The sequence below is a fragment of the Trachurus japonicus genome, chromosome 24 (assembly GCF_045865225.1).
Source record: "Trachurus japonicus isolate A0001 chromosome 24, Traja_1.0".
NCBI classification, from domain to species: domain Eukaryota; kingdom Metazoa; phylum Chordata; class Actinopteri; order Carangiformes; family Carangidae; genus Trachurus; species Trachurus japonicus.
Genome location: NC_140930.1, coordinates 13890590 through 13910968, shown reverse-complemented (window position 1 = coordinate 13910968; position 20379 = coordinate 13890590). Strand labels below are relative to the sequence as shown.

The window sequence follows — 20379 nt, the reverse complement described above, 5'->3', positions numbered from 1 at the left end:
ATTGATGCAAACTGTCAAATTTGTTGAGAAATCAGAGTAAATTGTAAAGTAAATTGTGTGGTATGTGAATTATCCTTAAGAGAAGCTGCTGCTTAATTGTTAAAACACAGATTTAATTCCTTTTATCTACATTGTTCAAGTTCAAGTGCAAGATGGATAATTCAGAACCAACCTAATAATACTCATAAAACCATGGACATTTACCAACGTTGGATGCAAATTCCAGGAATCAAATACCCATAAAATAAAAACATAAAACTACATTTTCTTGTGGAATATAGTTTGGTGTTTTTATCCTATGATTTTATTTTATGGTGATTATTTCCTGTATTGTATAAGTAGTGTTGGATGATAAGGATGAAGACATAAGAAATACATTTTTTGAGAAATAAAGTAACTTGAATCCATATCCAGAAGTTAATGTAGAACTGATCCTGAGTCTGTAACAATATAATCAGAGTGATGCATTCGGAGACTCTGAATGAACTCCTCCACAAAACTGCCTCATTTGTAGTTTATTAGAAATTAAAAGCATTGTAAATGTTTGATACAATTCCCCCTCAATCTGTCAACAAAACTAAAACACTCAACAGTTCTCAGTCCTACCACATCATAGCACTTCACACACACATATATATACATATGTATATATATATATATATATGAATGGTGAACTGTATATTCATCAGTTAGTGTATCTTACAGTTAATTTACAGTCCTGAATATTGAGACATTACAAAAATAAAATCTAAAGTCAAATATTACAATGTAGATGTTTTAGTGAAGAACATCTGCAGAGTCAGAATGGAAACACGATGTTATATGCAGCTTTGCTTGAAAAAGCCCTTTATAACAGGGTGAGTTAAATTTCAAAATAAAAGCAGTGGGCTTTTCTGAGTAACAATATAAAGATTAATTATTCCTCAAAAGTCAGTGAAAGAGCAGGAATCTGCCCTCCGACTACTGTTAAGGATGCATCCTCCAACCACAGTTCATTCAAATATTAACTATACAGAAAACATTTCATCTGCAAAGTAACACTGGATCAAATCCCACTTCCTGGCCGGTGATAAACGTCTGTGATTCATAAACAGAAAAAAAGCTGCTTCCAAAAAATGTTGGTGTTTAAATATCTGAGCCTCGACTGAAGGTTCACACTGTTTACATAATAACACATTCACAGCATGCAAATCATGCTGCATCCATTTTCAACTTAATGCATTTATAAAACGTAATGCGACAGTTTTTAAACATAATAAATTCAATACATACTGAAGCATGAACACTGACGCAGCAACTGTCAGATTGCAATTTAATGAATCGCTGCTGTATTAAAAATCTCATTCATTCTGAGCGCTGAAACTCTTATTCAAGTGTGAAAAATCAAAAAAAATTGTGAGAAATGTTGAGAGACAACTTTCAAATACTATAAAAATGTACAAACATAGAAGCTTCATTTGTAATTAACACATAATTGCACCATGTAACGATATGAATCCAATATCGTCCGTGACTGAACACTGAATGGAGTCCGGAGCGCTATTGTTTTTTAGTTTTTAATTTTAATTCATTTTTAATTGTTTTAATTTCAACACAGCTCCTGCCAATGCAAAAGCAATCAGGGCGCCTGTTGCTTTAAATTAAAGCCGCACCAATCAGAGCATGAGATGGGATGGTGTTGTTCAAATCAGTTAATGCAGATTAATATTAGGGAAAGCACAACATGGGAACTGTGAGATGGAGCATGATGACGCAGACAGCAATAATAAAATATCATTTAACATTTATGAAAATTAGTTTTGTGATTCCATTTCACAAGTCAGTTACTCATCAATTGGGTAAAAGTAAATAAATTGTTATTATGATTAATTTCATCTTTTTATCATTATTTATATTTTTGTGATACAAAATTAAACTTGTTTAATTAACTAGTTTCTAATAGTGTTTTTAAATGAATGATTTATTATCTGAACGTAACTGTAGCACACTTGAGATAGTATTGAAGAAAGCACTTTAGGTGTCTTGATGAAGTAAACAAACTGTGATAGTGTTTGAATGTTATTTAATCGTGGAGAGGTTTCGTAAACTTGGAGAGGTTTCCACATTTACTGGCAACTGCTGCTGCTTTTAATGTTTATCTGAATTTAGCTTCTCTCCCAATGTCAACGCCCAACAACTCTATAAAGTACTGAACTCAAATCAAGCACCTGTAAGTTAACGTCTCACATCGAGTCCAGTTTCCCTAAATCAGTGCACCGAGGAAGACTTAAGTGTTTTATACGACTGCTTTAATATGAAAACCCTGGATCTCCAGTGAGTCAAAACATCAGTATTTGTGTTTCCTGCCACAGATGGGAGATGTATTTCACAACAAAAATCAACGACTATAAAAAAAATGAAAAACCAAAGTGGCAACATCTGACGAATACTTGGCTCAGTTCCCTTTACTTTCTTCATATACGCTGGAAAACTGGGCGAGAGACAGACAGCGGAGGTCTTGGTTTAGTATTGCTGGATGTGATGAGGCGGAGCGATACACACTCTGCTGGATGTGGCGGATGCAGGAGAGAATTAAAAAAAATAAAAAAAGAGGAGGTGCAAAGTTCAAGGTGCGCTCCGACTTAGCTGTCCTTGTGTAACGTCTGGTGAAGATGGAGATAAAGTGGTTTCTTTGTCAGAAGCTGCAGTTTCTTCCTCTTGAAGTCTGTGGGTTTCTTGTACCTGGAAACAAAGAAAGTGCAGTTACAGTGGGGAAAATATTGATTTAATCCCCTGCTGATTTTGTTTAAGTTTGCTCCCCCACAAAGAAATGGATGAGCTAAAGTTTTTATGTTAAGTTTATTTTAACAGAAAGAGACAGAAAATCAACAAAACATCCAGAAATAATACCATCATATAAAGGTTATAAATTAATTTACATTTGATCAAGTGAAATAAGGTCAAAAATCAGCAGGGGATCAAATAAAAACTTTCCCCACTGTACATGCGTCAAGATTATTGATAGATTTTTTTTTTTAAAGAAGCATGCATCAATTGACTTACAGTTCAATTACAATGGGTCCCGGTTTGATCTCGTCCATTTCCATGAAGGCAAAACATTTTGTGCTGGTAAACCTCTTCTTGGGTTTGTAGTGCTTGAATTCAAAGAAGATAGCTGCTCCTGGAAGACGGAACAGAACAGATTAAACTGTGGCTGCCGAGGGCAAGCATGAATAATATCAATGCTTATTCATTGAATATATACAAGAAGCCTTTTATTCCACATGCTATACAAGCACTTGATGCAAATGACTGCACCTATTATGCTCTAAAGGGCTTCTGGTTTTATTCTAACGTACTGCTGCTATTACTTCTCGTCCACTCGCATGGTTTGTCTATGTGGCATCGGGAGAAGTCTCATGTGATTCGTCTTCGTTTGTAGTGTAATTTTATGTGGGGGAAACCAAAGATGAATTTCTGCTAAAGTGGACAATAAAGTTAAACGAAACGAAACTGAACTTAAATACTACATGATGTTTTAAAACAAACCAGCTTGTTAGGAAAAACAAAAAAAGCAAATCAGTTGCTGTATTTTAATGTGCAGCTGGATTGAACAAGGCAACTTCACTTTCTGACATAGTAAATATGTCTTTATTTTGGAGTAGGCACCATTTGAGCACATTTATTCATTTCTAAGTTTAATTTTGGCATTTTTTTTCCCTTTATTCTGAAAGGACAGTGGAGAGAGGACAGTCAGTAATGTAGATAGGGGCCACAGGTCGGACTCATACCGGCTCTTAAACACATCATCCCGTTTTTATTTGCACTTAATTCAACTTATTCTTATCTTATCGTAAATGCCATTATGCATAACTGCTCTGTGTGCTTTTATTACCCCCCCGGGGACAAATAAAGTTTTATTAAATTGAATTAAATTGTATCAGGGAATAATGTAATGTAGTGTAATAAGGTGTAAAGCTGACTGACTATTGCACATCACTCACATCACAAAAAAGCGAGCCTGCAGAAACTTCAAGTGGTATATAATGATGCCATGTGAATATTAATTAAAAGACCAAGATGGTGCATGGCTGCCAGAGTCAATACCTTTCAGGAACCTCGTCTACAAATTCATGTGTCAACTAGATGAGTCAGAGAACAGCGTCATCTTGGCTCTAACCAATCCTAGGAAGAGCTGTATTCGCTACACATAAAGCCTCAGGGAGCACCGGCATAAAAGCCTGAATATTAATTTGTTTTAAAATTATTTGTACACTTTTACAGTATTATTTTAGTAATCTGTGTCTCTTTGTTTTGTATTGTACTTTCATTTTCTTTTAATGGGCCGTGAGTCTGCAATAAAGATATGATGATGACAATGATGATGACGATGATGAATGCAGCCTCAACCTTGGTTAATGTTGAGCTTTATTGGTGCCAGTTATCTCGCTAATTAGCAATTAATCAAAGCGGCAACACAGTCTGACGTGCAGTGCAGTGAAGCTTGGGGGATTTACCTTTTGGTAATTTCTCCACGTGTCTCTGGATCTCGACGTCCACGCTGAAGTGAATGTAGGTGTCCTCCTTCCTGCTGGCCACGGGCGTGTCCTGCACCGGGTTCACATCCACACCGTTTAAATCTGCGGGAACAGAGACAGACAAGAGGACGCTTTGTGAACAAGTTTGGTTGTTTTTTCTCCTTTTTTTTTTTGCAGATTTCTTTTAAGATTTCAGAGAAACGCGGTCGGTCCACAGCAGCTTCACCAAACTGCAGCTGTTTTCCGGACACCACATCTTCTCCACATCTGGACGGATCAATACCTTTGACACTGATGGTCATGTACGGATCGATGCACTGCCCGGCGTCCTTCAGCCCGATCTTCTCAATCGTTATGGTAAGCAGTGACATCCCCGGCTCGGAGGGTAACCGTGGCAACAAGGTACCTGGGAAGGGGACAAAGGTTACAGGCGTTTAAACGGTTGCCATAACAACGGATGTTGACATCACCTGTTGGGACCCAAAGAGTACCGGTAGTTAACAGCCAGCAGACGATGCTTTCAGCTGCTGTCGTGTTACGTTACCATTTCATTATTAATCATTAATCAGTGGTGAAAAGCTCGAGTCCCACTTCACTCCCTGTTGAGCATCTGTCCCACTGGCTTTCAGTTCTCACTGACTTTAGAGGAGGCGGCCAAGAAACCAAAACAATGAGCTGAAAGGTGCTAAAACGGAAGATAATAATGCAGAGACACAGTTATGATGTGGCTATTTGGAACAGTTTTAAAGGGATAGTTCAACATTTTTGGCAAATTAGCTGTCATAATCCCTATAGTTTTAGGAGTAGGTTTGTTGCCTTTAATTGTTGGTGCAAGCTATTTTTAGAATGGCGGAGCAGAGCCGCATGGTGAATGTGCAGGTCACAATTTGTCCACCAGAGCGTTTTGGAGTTGTTGGATTGTGTATTTGATGAATTTGATGAGGGAAACCAAGAAATCCCATTAGCCTCCGTAGCGTAGCTCTGAGCAGCTCACGGCTCTGCTCCGCCGTTCTGAAAACAGCTTGCACCGACAATTAAAGGTCACCAACCTACTGCTAAAACTATAGGGATTATGGCAATGGGCAATGGGCCAAAAATGTTGAACTATCCCTTTAATCTAAATTAGTATTATCTTCTCTGCTCAGATGTCAATTTTGAGCATTTTAGTATCTGAACTAAAATACAAAACAAACACCACTGTGTTAGACCTCAGTCACTACAATAGTCTAATGCAGCATCAAATCCTCAATAAAGCTGATAATAGATTTATGGTTTGAGCTTGAATGTAAATTATAAACCTTGCAAACAGGTGTTTGGATGAAGGTATAACCACACCAACCATTATAACTGAAAAATTAAATAAATTTTTACTTCCCAGCACAGTAAGCAGACACACAGGTGACTATGTATGGACAGAAAACTGGTGCTTTTGAATAACAGTAGTTATAAGAGACATCAGCTCTTATTGATTGTGTCAAAATGTGTTTTTTATACCATAGGAGAAGCTACACAGAGAACCAACAGAAGAAACAAACAAGCACACACACTCAATAAGCTGGACGGGACAGAAAATACACACAATAAAGTGTTAGTGGAGAGGCGACAGTACCGGGGGCTCGAGGGGGGAAAGCCTCTGTTGAACCTGCTCCTGCTGCTGCATCCTCCTCCTCCAGCTCCAGGTTCTCCTCCTCACCTGGAGCCAGGATTTTCCTGACGGAGAGAAACACAAACTTCAAGCACTTTGTCTGTGGATGTTACTGTGAGAAGATAATGAGCACATGGTGGCAGCAGAGAGAGCGACAAACTTTTCTCTAAAAACTACACTGTGTCTATTTATACACCAACCAGTCACTGTCTTTTTCTAACTAATAATAACATGTCTTATCATTTGAATCACCTTTATTTGCCAAAAGGGATACAATTATCCAGCTACACAGGACAAACAAGAGAAGAAATGGGGAAAAAAAGGTGTTTCTGAACTCTGGTTGTTAGAAAAATAGCAGTAGAACTAATAGACTGTGGGTTAACTTGATGGTTGAAATACACAATTTACACAACAAACAATTTTCTAACAGTGTTTTGGATTATACAAATAACTGATAAATGTTTTTTTAAGTGTGAAACTATTAGGTAATACTGAGAATAATAGTCATTTACAGCAAATATACTGTAAAAACACAAAATCTCAACAAAAAAAGTGACAATAATGAATTTAAAGTGGTGGATATTTACCTTAAGGGCACAGGCTGGACATCAAAAGGAAACTCTTTGTTATAGGTGAGTATGTTCTTAATAACTGTAGACAAATGGAGAAAGTCAAGTGTGAGAGAAACAGTCAGAACAACCCCAGACTCCTTCGTTCCCAGTCGTGCACTCACTGGTTTCCAGTTTCTTCAGGTCTTCTAACTTGAAATCCTCCTTGGTCTGTGTGCACTGCAGAGCAGGAGACAGAGGACACGTTAACAACATCTCATCCATCTTCAGGTCACTTCAGAAGCACTTGAGCTTTGAGAGAGAGTGGGTAACTGTTAATGAATCACTCTGAATGATCATCAGAGACACTGTGAACCATCAGTGACAGTAACTATGTCCACAGTGAAGGTAGCAGTGATCACACCGATGTCTACAACAAGCCTGGGGAGGAATCTATGATTTATGCATCATATTATATTATATTATATGTTTTAAAAGCACAAAATTCAAGTATGTTTTTCATTCTGTATATTCAAAATGAGCTGTCTTCAATACAAATTTAACAATAATCCAGTATTTGCATTACCTGTATGTGCGTTGTCAAATTGATGACATTTCTGAACTTGTTTGTGTTTTATCCATTTGCATGTGTTTTCTAAATGGCAGTGTTTTGGGGCTTTCAGGACCAGCACAGCATTTAATAGATTGGAAGATAAAACTGAATAATTACACATATTATTATTGTTGTTATTAATATTATTATTATAATTTTTTTTATTATTATTATTATCATTACTATTATTTTGTTTTTATTGTTGCATTTTTTATTGTTGGCTTCAGCACAAGTCCAAGTTAACAAAATTAAACCAAGTTACATTGTGCAAATATTAATATCTGCAGTGAAGCATGGTGCACAACTGTTTTTTTTTTTCCACACTTTACACATTGATAGTCAAAGATTTCCTAGGCAGGTGGAAGTGGTTGCAGTAGTGAAGGTTGGACTCTTGACCTCAGTATTCTCCAAAATGTTTTGGTTTTTTTTTAAGTCTAAATATGGTGCTGATATGAATGACACAAACCTGCAAACTGGCACTTCTCGTTTCCAGGCATGTTGCAATCTTTCCCAAAGTTTTCTTTGACAAAAAAAGAAGACAAGAAAAAAACACTTGTTAGTCAAAGCAAAGTTCCTGACTTTCCTGGGTTAAAGAGTTCCAGTAATGATTACCTTCTGCTCCTCTGTGAAGTCTGGTGAGTTTGTTGACTGGACTTCTTTCTGCAGTTGTCTTGCCAGACTAAAAAACAAACAACAAAATAAACAAAAAAAAAACATTAGATCATAGTTGTAAGTGCAAAAACTCTTTTTAAGCACTAAGGTGAATGCACCGTGTGTGGCTGCGCCCCCTGGTGGTTAGGCAGAGTTACACATGTGAGGACCTAGATTTTTGTGTTATTTATTTGTGCCAACATAAAACAATAATTAGCTGAGAGACCACTTGATGTTTTTTGGATGTAATTATGACAAATAAAGAAGGTAAAGATTTTGGTCAGAGAGCAGGAAACATTCCTCACTAAACAGATGAAACCCACCCATAACAATGAGAGGGTGTGGCTGGCTATTTCTCAATACTCTGAGGGATGTTGGCCCGTTTTCTGCTGCGCTGCGTGACACATAATGAAACCTAGTGCACAGCAGCAGCAGCAACAGCAGCACTGGGATGGTTTGAGTCCGAGTCCGAGTCCTCCACCACCACCTCCACCCCTCCACTCCCAGTGAATGAAGCCGGGATGCAGCGTGCACACAGCGGCTCTGCTCCCTCCGCAGCCCCCGCCACATCACGTCATGGGTGGGTAGGATTTATTTAGTGACAGCCCGGAGGCGAACTTCTTGGGAAGAACCATAATACACACACACATACACACACTGTCTCCTCTACATTGCTGTTACTAAAGGACAAGATTCATCACAAGAAAAAAGAGAGGAATAAAGAAAGAAAGAAGCGCATGTTCAGGATCATTCATGTGTGGAGAGAGAGAGAGAGAGAGCCAAGGAGGATACACACATGTTGAATGCAACTTACATTTGATACTCATCTATAGCCTCCACTAATTGTCCCCACGAGTCAAAGTCTGTGCCTTTCTTAAAACTGGCGTGCCATTTCTGAATAGTCTTGTTGACATCAGACATTTTGCCGGGGCGGGAGCTGGCGGCGCAGCATAGCCGAGGAGGAGGCTCTTCCACGGGGCTCCGGCGGCGACCGCAGCGTCGTCATCCAGGTTATCTTCTACCACCGCCGCTGCTGCTGCTGCTGCTGCCGCTGCTGCTGTCCAGAGGCGCACACAGGCAGACCGGTGACACCCCGACCAAGCCCTTTCTGCCTGCTCACCCTGATATCGCATCCGCAAGAGAAAGGAAGTCCCGCCTGGAGCTCCGGGGTGCGCGCGATTTGGGAAGCGGGGTCGCCCGATCCAACAACAGGAGCAACAGGATGTAATGTCAGTCAGTCAGTCAGGAGGAGGTAGAGTGGAGGAGGACTGCTGCTGTTTTATAAACATGGCTGTTTAATTTAAAGAAACAAGACGTTTTTAAAGGTGAAATTAGTTGCAACTTGGCAATTTAAAAATGAATTATTATTTGTCAAATATCACCTTGCAGCAGCTTCACAGTTATGTTTGTTGCTTTTTCCCCTGTCTAATGCATGCACTATAGGCCTATAAGGTCCAATGTTATTTTAAAGTGAATAAGACATCAGCTCCGGCAAGAAAAGTCTGATTGTTTGCACTGATTTCATAAACCAAACAGTAAATATCTAGAGATTGGTCAGTTAAAGGTCCAGTGTGTAATATTTGTCAAGGTTTATTGGCAAAATCTGAATATATTGCTACCATTGAATAGGCCTATTTGTATATATATGAGAGTATAATCGCTATAAAATAGCCTTATAATTCTTCTTTTATATATACATAGATAGCAAGGGTCTTGCTTGGAGAACCATCTTGCGCTGCCATGTTTGTAAGGAATGGAAAATCCAGACAACCAGAGAGCACGTTTCAAGAGTTTCACGTTCAACAATAGAATTAGATAAATAATAGAATCGGAATGCTAGATGCCACTATGTGTTTTACCCTCATTTTACACACTGGACCAAAGTGTACTGGAAAAGGGCTATTTGATCAGCTCCTGCAAGAAAATTGTGCTTTTTTTCACTGATTTGTCCAAACAAACTGACCAAACAGTAAATCTAGAGATTAGTCAGTTAATTGATTAGTAGGCTAGATAAACATTTTTGGTAATTTATTAGGCCAAGTAACATTTAGCCTATGTTTTTCATAAATGAATATGTGCTTTAACTGGCAGCAGCAAAGTCTGGTAACTTTGAGTTTTTTACTCCACCTTTGCTTTATTTTTGTTGTGGTTTTATAGTTTGTATTGTATTTTGTCAAATACTGATGGATACCTCTGTCTGTCTCTGTCTTTAATTGAAAACACAGCAGGTCTGGAGGATGCCACCCTGTTACAGCTGTTTTCGTGGCCGTCGTACTATTGGTGCAAAGGTTAAAGGCCTGGAAGTGGAGATGTACTGTCCTCTCTGCTGTCAGTCATCATGGGAAATATCAACTCTCTGCCCAACAAGAGTGATGAGCTGGAGATGAAGTTGACATGTTTTCATATCATAACAACACTTGTGTACATCACGTCCATGGCAACTGCTGAAGTTTCATGTGAAGTTCTCCATGAAGTCGTTGCTAGGACACAGACTAAACATCCTGATGCCCTTTAAATAATATCACAGGAGACTTCGGTCTCGTTTCCCTGATGGATTCACTGGGGGATGTGGTGGAGAGATGTAAACTGAAGATGTTCAAGAGTCCATCCTGAACAACTGGGATCATTTACCTCATGATAGATGAGCTGCCAGACAAATAGTAAACAACTCTAATAAGGACTCTGGACTCTAAGCACTGGAAATTCCCTTTCCCTCCACTTTTTTTTTTAACTGAGAAAATGATTGGTGGATTAATTAATAATAGAAATTACCATTAATTGATAACTCAGACTCTCACAGGTCAGTGGAGCAGCCGCAGTAAAAGGCTCATTTCCCTGACCTGCAGAACAGAAAGATTCAGGAAATCCTTCCCACTGCCATCAAAATGCACAATTCCTTTTGTTAGGTTTTACATGTTTACTTTTTATATCATTTCATATCATTTATATCATATCATTATGTAAGCTGCTGGACGATCTGAATTCCCCTCCTAGGAATTAATAAAGTATTTTCTCTTCTCTTCTCTTCTCTTCTCTTCTCTTCTCTTCTAACTATATAAACATTTGGTCTAGACCTAATTGGTTTGTGTGTGCAGATGATGAAAATAATCTTTTAATTTAACAAATCAATGCTATGAATGAAATGATAATATTGCGTCAGCAATTACATCGAATAGCACTGTCTACAACACTACACTAATTCTGTATTTTATGGAAAGACTAGGCTATATGCTGTGTCTTTACAAAAGCCTGAACTTCAATTAAAAAGCACCTTTTATAAAAATGAATGCAACTCAAAGTGCTTTATAGGAGGAGAACATTATGATTAAGTCCCAATAAATAGAAATCTCGCATTAAAAGTAGTATCAAACAGTAAAATAAGGCCAGTAATAGAAGAAAGTATGTGGGGTTTAAAAAAACATTCATAGAGTGTAATATTTGGATATAAAACCATAAAAACATTATTTACCCAGGCCATGAAACCCACGTCATACAACGGATGAAAACTCAGTAGCTCCTTATCAGTCACTGATAATAAGGTCATGTTTGTACAGTCAAAATCAAGTGTAATGTAGATAGATTATTGAATGTATTTGTGTTTGGTGTTTACATGTGACAGTAAATGACGTGTAACGCCTTTATTTTGAAAGGTTCCTTCCGGTTTAGCCCCTGTCAGCGCCTAGCTTGTTGCTAGTAGTAGTGAAACGTTAGCTATGGCTCCGAGGTCTGAAACAACACACCAAGCGCCGTGTTTGAAGGCTTTTTAAGCCGCTGACAGAATGAGATAAAGATGGAGAGTGTGGCGACAGACTCTTCTGTGACCGAGGACGATGAAAGTTCAGACTCGGAGGTTTTATGTTTGATGAGAGTCGGTAGAAACTCAGACTGGCTGCGACTGCTGGAAAACACTGAGGTGCTGTGTGCTAACGCTAGCTGCTAACTAGCCTAGCTTTACCTCGCATTAACTTTAACCCTTACTCGGGTTCACGATATATTCACATTTCAATTTACGTATATTCCTCATATGTGTTCAACCTTTTTATTATTTAAAAAAAAGTTTTCTTTAACTCATCGCCTCCCTCTTGTTTTAATGAGTAGGTAAGAGATGATCAGTGGGAGGCTAACTAGCTGTTTGTCATGTTTGTGTGTAACTGTGCAGATCTCCATCGGACGTGGTGTGGATGTGACCTACCAGCTGCTGTCTCCGACCTGTCCTCTCATGATCTCCAGACTGCACTGTACTTTCAGGCAGAGGGAGGACGGACAGTGGACGGTGACAGACAAGAAGGTTGTTTTTTTTGTTTTGTTTCTTAAGCAGTCAGCCATTTTGTCCATAAAATAAGTTTCAAGCTGCAGTTTTGGTAATAGAAAATCACCAAACTTTAAATAAATAACACATATTTGGGGCTTTTTAAAGTTATATTTGCACAATTATCAAAATGGTTATCAATTAATGTACATTTGATTGGTTAATCCTCTTGTCACAGAGGTCTAGTTTTCTTGAATGTTTCTGATTGCTGTCAACAGAGGAAATTCCCTCTGTCTTGATATTGAAGTACAAATATTTGAAATAACAAAACTTGGATCTGACAGCAGTGTCAGTTCTCCAAGAGGTTCAAAAGTTAAGTTTAAAAGTCAACATCTTAAGGAGTTGATCCACATTTGTATCTTCATCATCTATAAACTATGTGGGCCTTGACCTTTCTGGGAATTTGTTTGTTTTCCCTATTTTTGTTCCAAATCCTCCCGTTTACCAGTAAATTATTTACTAAATGCCAGATGTGCTCTGTTTTAGTCTGAAACCTCTTATTAGATAAATTCAGCATCCAGTATACACAGGCAAAGTTTCACTCATGGAATTATCATGGAAAGGAGCGCTACTCATTAATCACAGCATGATGCATTTGTCATCCAAAGCCATTAAATTCCACTTTAATCTGCTGTCACCAAGTCACACACTGAAAGACAGATTGATAACCACTGATCATCAGGCTTGATATCTACAATCTGAGTATAAAATCAAACTGCATGACTAGAAAAACTACAAATGCTTCGATGAACTTTGAACATGCACGTGCATTCAAACTTAATCTTGAAATTAGATTGGGATCAATATGAAGAATTTAATATCTTGAACAGAATCAGTTTTATTCTGATAAACACTGTGTGGTTTTCTTTCTCAGAGTCTCAACGGTGTCTGGGTGAATGGAAACCGTATTCCTCCTGAAGAAGCCCATCAGCTCAGGCTTGGAGACTCCGTACGACTTGGCGTTCCCGTTATTGGAACCAAAGTGGAGTTTGACTACATTGTCGTCCAGCGGCCACTTAAAGACATTAAACTCTTTCTCACAAAGGGACACAGGGACGGTGCCAAAGCAGCCCACGTTTCCAAGAAGTCCAAGAGGAAGTTGTCTGTGGAAGAGGTTGAGCCGTCCACCTCGAAGCCCAAGCTCTACCGCTGCTCCTCGGCAGACAAGTCAACTGCGAAGCCCTGCCCTCTTTCTCAAGCGAAATGCCAGCAGAGGCTCAGTCACACCCAGTCGGAGGAAACTGGGGCCAGCAGACAAGTCCAGGAAGTAGACTGGCCCTGCAGTGGCTCCAGCAATCCCTGTGACATGGACAACTTGCAGATGTAAGCCCCAGCTGGTGCCTTTCACTTGTTATTGCAGTTGAGTCACAGAGTTGAGCGTCAGTTCCAATGATAAATCTTTGGCAAATAGCTTATAGAAAATCCCAAAGATGGTTCAGCCATCTTTGTCACAGTTCCTGTTATATATACATTCTCTAATTAGTTTTCCATCTATCTGAATCCCAGGTCATCCTAGAACTTTAGATTTTATTTTCTACAAAGTAGAATTTATGTATCCAGATGAGCCCAAGATGACACCCTCAGATTACCTGTTGTATAAAATGAATATAATTTAATGTGTATATACAATCACCAATAGTCAGTTTTGAAGATGTAACTTGTTAATACTTTTGCATTTTTCTTGATGAACAACTTCAAGTGTGAATGTATTATAGAGGAACTATGCTACAGCTTCGGGGGAATTATGATGGTTGAATAAATGACTAGTTTCTCGTTATGGGGAGAATGGAGACTCTCTGCCTTTCTCACATCGTAACACATATATGATAAAAACGATATCCACCGCTCCATGGATTGATTTCTCGCCGGCTTCGTAGAAAACAAATGCACATGGCCAGGAGGAGGGTTAGCAAAGCAGAGGAAAAGCGACCAGACTTGCATAGTTCCCTTTTAACAAAATAGTTGATGATTCATTTTCTGTCATAGTGTACAAACCAAGTAAAGGACTTTAAACTCTATGTCTCAGTCCCAAATAAGGTAATGGCAGCAGATGATGTGTCTCCATGCTTTCACTGTATGCAACAAGAAAATAATGAACATTTAGTGAATTATTGATTACTGGAAAAGCACAGGTCCAAGCTGTTCTTCTCTATTCTCCATCAGTGAGTTAAGATGCTAAGACTTTTGTTTTCATTGTTTTCATTGTTTTTACCTCTCGTGTGTGTTTCTGCAGGTACAGTCAGAACATTTTGTTGCTGAGGGAGCGGGTGGACGACACCCAGAGGCAGGTGGCCTGTCTGGAGGTGCAGCCCCAGCAGGCCGACCCCCTCCGAGAGGAGCAGGTCAGGGAGCTGCAAGGCCAGCTGGAGACGCTCCGGGCCAAAATGCACCGCATGGAGAAGCTGGAGAAGTCCTTCAGCGAAACCAAGAGGCAACTGGAGGTGGGACATTTTTTCAGTAGCTCTGTTTACGTGTAGAACATGTGTCGACTTCCAAAATTGATGGATCAAATAATGAAGGTGACAGTTTTAAACCGTCTTTTATGTTGATTTGTCATTCAAAATTTCAAATTTACCAGTCACCATGAGCTTACACATTTTTTGTTTACTCCTCGTCCTCGTGCGCATCGTGACTGAACATTTTCAGAAACAGGTTTTTGAAACAAATACTCAGAAATTTGCAGACGTTTGTGAATGTCAGACTTCCTCCACAGGAGTGTTGTGCAACATTTACGAGGAAGGCTGCGTGTGTGAACAATAACACTTTCCCTTTTCCCTTGTAAATTTCTGTTCTGTTTGTGGTGTGAGTTAGGAAAAAAAAATGTTCTGGTACATTATGTGCTCAGCTGGAAGTATGTGGTATATAATCTGTGAGAGAGCATTTTTCGCATGAACAATTGCTAGACACAAAATACTTCCTTTTTATTGACACCGTACATTTCCATGTGTTTAGGCCGAGAAAACACAGCAGCAAGAGGAGCTTTTGAAAAAACAGCTGGATGACGCCCTGCAGGAGGTGTGTAGCACAGATCTGGATAATTTAACCAAACAGAACATTTATAGTGTAAAAACATGTTGTTTTTGTTTTTTAAATGTTAAAATTCACTGCTTTTTATATTTTTCTCTGATGACATTATCCTCAGCAAAAGAAAGTTCTAGGTGAACTTGCCCTTTCCCGACAAGGCTTTGAAGAAGTTCTCCTGGCCAAAAACAAAGAGCTAGAAGTGACAAAGGTACAACACTATCCATGTGAGCTTGGGATCTTACAGAGGTCAGGAGGATGGCATCAGAGGAACTTAATTAATTTATGTGATTTATTTTTCCAGGAGGAGAAAGAAAAGGCGAGGGCCCAGAAAGAGGAGGTGGTTACACAAGTGACTGAGGTTCTGGAGAACGAGCTCCAGTGCATCATCTGTTCTGAGCTCTTCATCGAGGTAGAACTGATTGAACGAATAGTTTTTTTTCTCAGCCTGTCGTTGCTCAGTTTTCCTTACGCCTGGTACACACACAAAGATAATCTGGCTGATTTTTGGTGTGGGGTCTCTCTCAGATAAAAAGTCTGTTTTTAGATTTAGAAAAACATCACGTGTGCACCATGCTTTAGTCGTTACGTGACGTGACGTTCATCCTGTTCTTCCTCCTCCGTCCTCTTGCAGGCTGTCATCCTGAACTGCGCTCACAGCTTCTGCTGCTTCTGCATCAAGCAGTGGCGCAAAAAGAAGAACGAGTGTCCCATCTGCCGGCAGTCCATCCAGTCTCAGACGCGCTGCCTGGCCCTGGACAACTGCATCGACAGCATGGTGGAGAACCTGAGCCTGGACATGAAGACGAGGCGCCAGACCCTCGTCACTGAGAGGAAAGGTGAGAGGTGCGTCATCAGGTCACTAGTAACTTACCCAGACTACTGGTGTTTTAGTTTTTTTTTAAATTTTACTTTCCCAGTTACAGAATAAAATATGTTTATCGCAAAATACTCAAAATAAATTTTCCTCATTTCAGGGCAACAAGTCAACGACCGTGATGTCATCAAATCAGGTGAGTGGCGTTCTTTGGGTTTGTCACACATTTTACTGCTCATTATTACTATGACATGTCACGGCTGCAGATGAAACTGTCTCAGATTTTTTTTAAAAACAACCTATTCATGGAAGCTATAGTCCTCGCTGCAGTTGGTACTGGATCGAATCCCGACCCAGGTGGCCCTTTGCTGCATGTCATTCCCCCTCTCTCTGCCTCCTCATTTGCTGTCTCTCTTGACCATTCTATCAATTAAAGGCAAAAAAAGCTCCAAAAATATACAAAAAAACAAACAATTCATGATCTTTGGATCCGCATCTAAACATGTTGACACGTAGGCGTCGCCCTGTTGTCACGATACACAGCAAATTTCCTTCATGTGATTTTTTTCCCTCCACCTTCACACCTGCAGCAGTTAGATTATATTTCCTGTGAGTTTTCCTGCTCATCTTTTGTCCACCGTGTTGAACCCTGTCTCGGATTTCACCTGCACAGAACATACATAGAGCATGTGACGGTGATATACGACCTCCAGTCAGGATCACACTCATGCACACCCTGTAGAATTAATATATGACGACTATATAACTTACATCCAGTAGTGTGCAATGTCACATTCATCAACTCAAATGGCTGGAGAGCTCTGACGTGTGTGTGATTAATGTTCCCCTCGTCCTCGGCTGTGACTGCTGAAGTGTCCCTGAGCGCAACCAAGCACACAACCCCTCTGTGTGTGTGTCTGTGTGTGGTGAAGCTGCTCACACTGTGAAACAAATGTGGTTTTTCCAGGTGCTTAAAGAGTAATTACACTCACACACTCTGTCAGAGAACAGCACAGGTTTTGATAAATGCTCGTTGGTGGCGTGAGCGGATGAAGGATGATGGGTGGTCCCGCTGAGTGGAAACAAAAGGTGCAAACACAAGGTGGCAGCACAGAGAGGCCTACAGTATTTCTGTCTTTTGTTTCTAGAAAATAAAATTTGATCTCACATTAACAGATTTAGAAAATTGTGTAGCACTGGAAAAACTGTGAGCGTGAAGATCAGCCAAATTAGCATCCGTTTCCCAAATAAACAGATGATAGTGCCTGTGTGATCAGTTCTTTAAAAGGCACAGAGAGACACTTGTTGTATAGTTTATAGTTAATCAGCTGGAGGAAAAGGAAGATTAATATACAAACAACAATGAATAACAGTGGAAACATGGAGTATTTGAGAAGCCTTTTTGTCTAAATTTGTCACCTGACTCAAAATGTGACACAAGCACAAACTTGTTTTTGTTAAAACCTGCCTTCGTGCTTTAGAAACATCCAGAGTGCTCTAAAAGTGTGTCGGTGATCAAGGCTTAGTTTTACAGGCTGGATTTGTTACATATCTTTGGATTTCTATGAAAAGAATCGGTTGCCAACAAGCTTCGTCTGCAACATAAAGCTTTATTGCTGTCCAGAAATGCACACTTGGAGTAATGCTTTCTGGAAACCACGGTGATCAACAGCACAATTAAATGTCTCCTCTTTGAAAATTGAACATATTTGTGACCTTTTTATGAAACATTTGTCTTTAAAGAGGTCAGATGTTGCTTTTTGGGGCTGAAAAACCACAGATAAGGCAGGAAAGTCAAAAATTTACAAGAGTTGTTAGTTTCTCTTCATGGAATTTTGAATCGATAATAAACTCAGCATAATATTCACCTGTTTTTTTTGTCATGCGACTTGTAAGTGGCTCAGAGGGAGGTTGCAGCTGCTTTTTTTCTCCAGTGTTTTACAAAGAGAAACTAGAAACTCATTTCTTATTTGTCTCTAATGCGTTTCCCAGCAGCCGAGTCTGCAGAGGTGATGGTGATCCACGACGACGACAGCAGCAGGAGCAGCGACAGCGACAACAGCAGCAGGAGCAGCGACAGCGATGACAGCATGGTGTCCATCGACAGCAGCCTGAGCTCCGTGGTCTCCGTGGATACAGACAGTAGCATCCACCTGGGCTCCAGCCCCTCCTACAGCGGCTCGTCTGATGAAAGCGTAGATGAGTTTGAGGATTAGCCCTGTTTTTCTCCCGTGGGCTAGAACATGAAATGAACTAAATTTCTTGGTGTTGATGTTTGCATTTTCCCCTGCAACGGCCCTGGGACCTTTAAGATAGTACGTAAAAAATTTGGCTCATCTCGACTCTGAACAGATTTAGCCAACTTTCTCTTTCTTTCTTTCTTTTCTTTTTGTAAAATGATCAGTTGCTCCTTCTCTTTAATTTTCAATGAAAGGAATAAAGTTTATGGCTATGCATTTTCATAACCATCTCTCGTCTGTGTGTTTGACGCACACATTAACTTTATACAAGCGTTGATTCATTGTGTTTAGAGTAGAGTATGTGCTGCACATGGCTCAAATAACATTAGCCAAAGCTACCAGTGTGAATAATCTTGTTTTTAATAACTGTGTTGAAAGAAAAAGAGAGAGAATGGCCAATCCCTCTGCATCGCCACAAAGGTTAAAGGGATAGTTCAACATTTTGGCAAATTGGCCCATTGCCACAATTGTCGGTGCAAGCTATTTTTAGAACGGCGGAGCAGAGCCGCGAGCTGCTCAGAGCTACGCTACGGAGGCTAATGGGATTTCTTGGTTTGCCTCATCAAATACACAATCCAACAACTCCAAAACGCTCTCGTGGACAAGTTGTGACCTGCACATTCACCACACTATGAGATAATAGCAGAACGTTCCGAGACAGAGTTATATTAGGCAGTTTTTTGGCAATCAGTCTCTGCATTTGCCTCGAAAACAACTCTGTCTCGTAACGTTCCGTTATTATCTCGTAGCGTGGTGAATGTGCAGGTCACAACTTGTCCGTGAGAGCGTTTTGGAGTTGTTGGATTGTGTATTTGATGAGTTTGATGAGTAAAAACCAAGAAATCCCATGAGCCTCCGTAGCGTAGCTCTGAGCAGCAAACAGCTTGCACCGACAATTAAAGGTAACAAACCTACTCCTAACACTATAGGGATTATGGCAATGGGCCAGTTTGCCAAAATGTTGAACTGTCCCTTTAACATTTTTTTTCTCCTTTGTTGTTTTATGCTCTCTGTAGCGATGCCCTGCTTTCCATTCATCCACGTGCCCACCTGGGAGTCGTCTGGCTGGCACACAGGCCGTAGCACTTTGCTGAAAGACTCCAGGGCTGCAGAAAAAGAAAGAGCGCTAATCGCTCCCACTGGCATCACTCCAGCGTTGACCTCGGCTCTCGCTGGTCCTGACTTACGTAAACAACTGAATGACTTCACGTCATGAGATGCTGTGACCAAGTTAGGTCACATCAAGTTCAGTAGTAAGCAGAAGCCGAGCTGTGAGCATGTGAAGTGTTGTGATATTGTTCGTAAGGCCACTTGCCTTTGACCTTAAAGTGAACTTTTCATCAGTTTACACGACAACCTCAAGTTTCATGTAAATTACAGAGAGGGCACCACTTCACCAGAGGGAGGGGAGGATGGGTGTGGGGGGGGGGGGTCTCATTCACAAATAGATTTCCATTTAGGAAACCAAATCTGCATTTTGTTGAATCCTTGCATCTTTTACGTAATTACAGACACTCTGCGTCGCATAGCAACTAATGCAATGGCTCCTTGGGCTCGGAGCAAATGGATGTTTGATGGCAGCGGAGACAGAAGGAAATACACACAGTTGTCCTGTCGTAGATGGATGGTGTTTGTGCTGCAGCTGTGTGTTTGTGTGTGTGTGAGAACTCCTTGGTTGTGCCTTTGTGAGGGTTCCTCCACAGGACTCACCACTCGCATAATCACTGCATGTGTTCAATACCCCACTACCACAACTCTTCCCCACATGAACCACACTGCACTCAGACAGATGATGCAGTAAGAGTTTATAAGTTGCTGTCGAGAAGATGACATTTGAACGTATCACAGCAGGAGAAACACAGGTATGAATGATAAAACTTACAAAGGTTTTAGCAGCACCTGCGTTTCTCCAACCATGACAAGTCCAAACCTCTGCTGTTTTTAAGATCTGAGCTGCTCCATTCACCTTATGAAGCAAAGTGAAGTTGGACACCTTCTGTTCTCTCTGAGGGACTATG

At 40.1% G+C, this 20379-nt stretch overlaps 2 protein-coding genes across 8 annotated transcripts; one reads left to right on the top strand and one right to left on the bottom strand.

The window, feature by feature from the left end:
- Positions 1–1545: 1545 nt before the first annotated feature.
- Positions 1546–9095, bottom strand: aida (axin interactor, dorsalization associated). Its single transcript, XM_085770449.1, has 10 exons — positions 8789–9095; positions 7936–8002; positions 7790–7843; positions 6896–6950; positions 6750–6813; positions 6127–6227; positions 4801–4923; positions 4497–4619; positions 3043–3160; positions 1546–2721 (listed from the first exon to the last, which is right to left on the bottom strand). Exons 1-10 carry the CDS (start codon positions 8893–8895, stop codon positions 2622–2624), a joined length of 912 nt encoding a protein of 303 aa, XP_085626575.1. The 5' UTR covers positions 8896–9095; the 3' UTR covers positions 1546–2621.
- Positions 9096–11625: 2530 nt separating this feature from the next.
- rnf8 (ring finger protein 8, E3 ubiquitin protein ligase) lies at positions 11626–18586 on the top strand. Of its 7 annotated transcripts, none has more exons than XM_085770440.1 (10): positions 11626–11887; positions 12134–12262; positions 13158–13606; positions 14517–14724; positions 15236–15298; positions 15426–15515; positions 15609–15716; positions 15939–16143; positions 16282–16317; positions 18117–18586. In XM_085770440.1, the coding sequence occupies exons 1-10, from the start codon at positions 11765–11767 to the stop codon at positions 18335–18337; spliced, it is 1632 nt and encodes a 543-aa protein (XP_085626566.1). In that variant the 5' UTR covers positions 11626–11764; the 3' UTR covers positions 18338–18586. The 7 variants fall into 7 exon arrangements, with proteins under 7 accessions (XP_085626566.1, XP_085626565.1, XP_085626571.1 ...); XM_085770439.1 differs by having other exon boundaries at positions 18114–18586; XM_085770445.1 differs by having other exon boundaries at positions 15939–16150; positions 18114–18340.
- Positions 18587–20379: the final 1793 nt, after the last annotated feature.

Coding starts and splice junctions, on each gene's coding strand:
- aida (XM_085770449.1), bottom strand. CDS start 8,895: ATGTCTGATGTCAACAAGACTATTCAGAAATGGCACGCCAGTTTTAAG. Junction 8,003..8,788: donor GCTATAGATGAGTATCAAAT/GTAAGTTGCATT, acceptor TTTGTTTTTTAG/TCTGGCAAGACAACTGCAGA. Junction 7,844..7,935: donor ACTTCACAGAGGAGCAGAAG/GTAATCATTACT, acceptor TTTTTGTCAAAG/AAAACTTTGGGAAAGATTGC.
- rnf8 (XM_085770439.1), top strand. CDS start 11,765: ATGGAGAGTGTGGCGACAGACTCTTCTGTGACCGAGGACGATGAAAGT. Junction 15,516..15,608: donor AAGAGCTAGAAGTGACAAAG/GTACAACACTAT, acceptor TTATTTTTCCAG/GAGGAGAAAGAAAAGGCGAG. Junction 15,717..15,938: donor GTTCTGAGCTCTTCATCGAG/GTAGAACTGATT, acceptor GTCCTCTTGCAG/GCTGTCATCCTGAACTGCGC.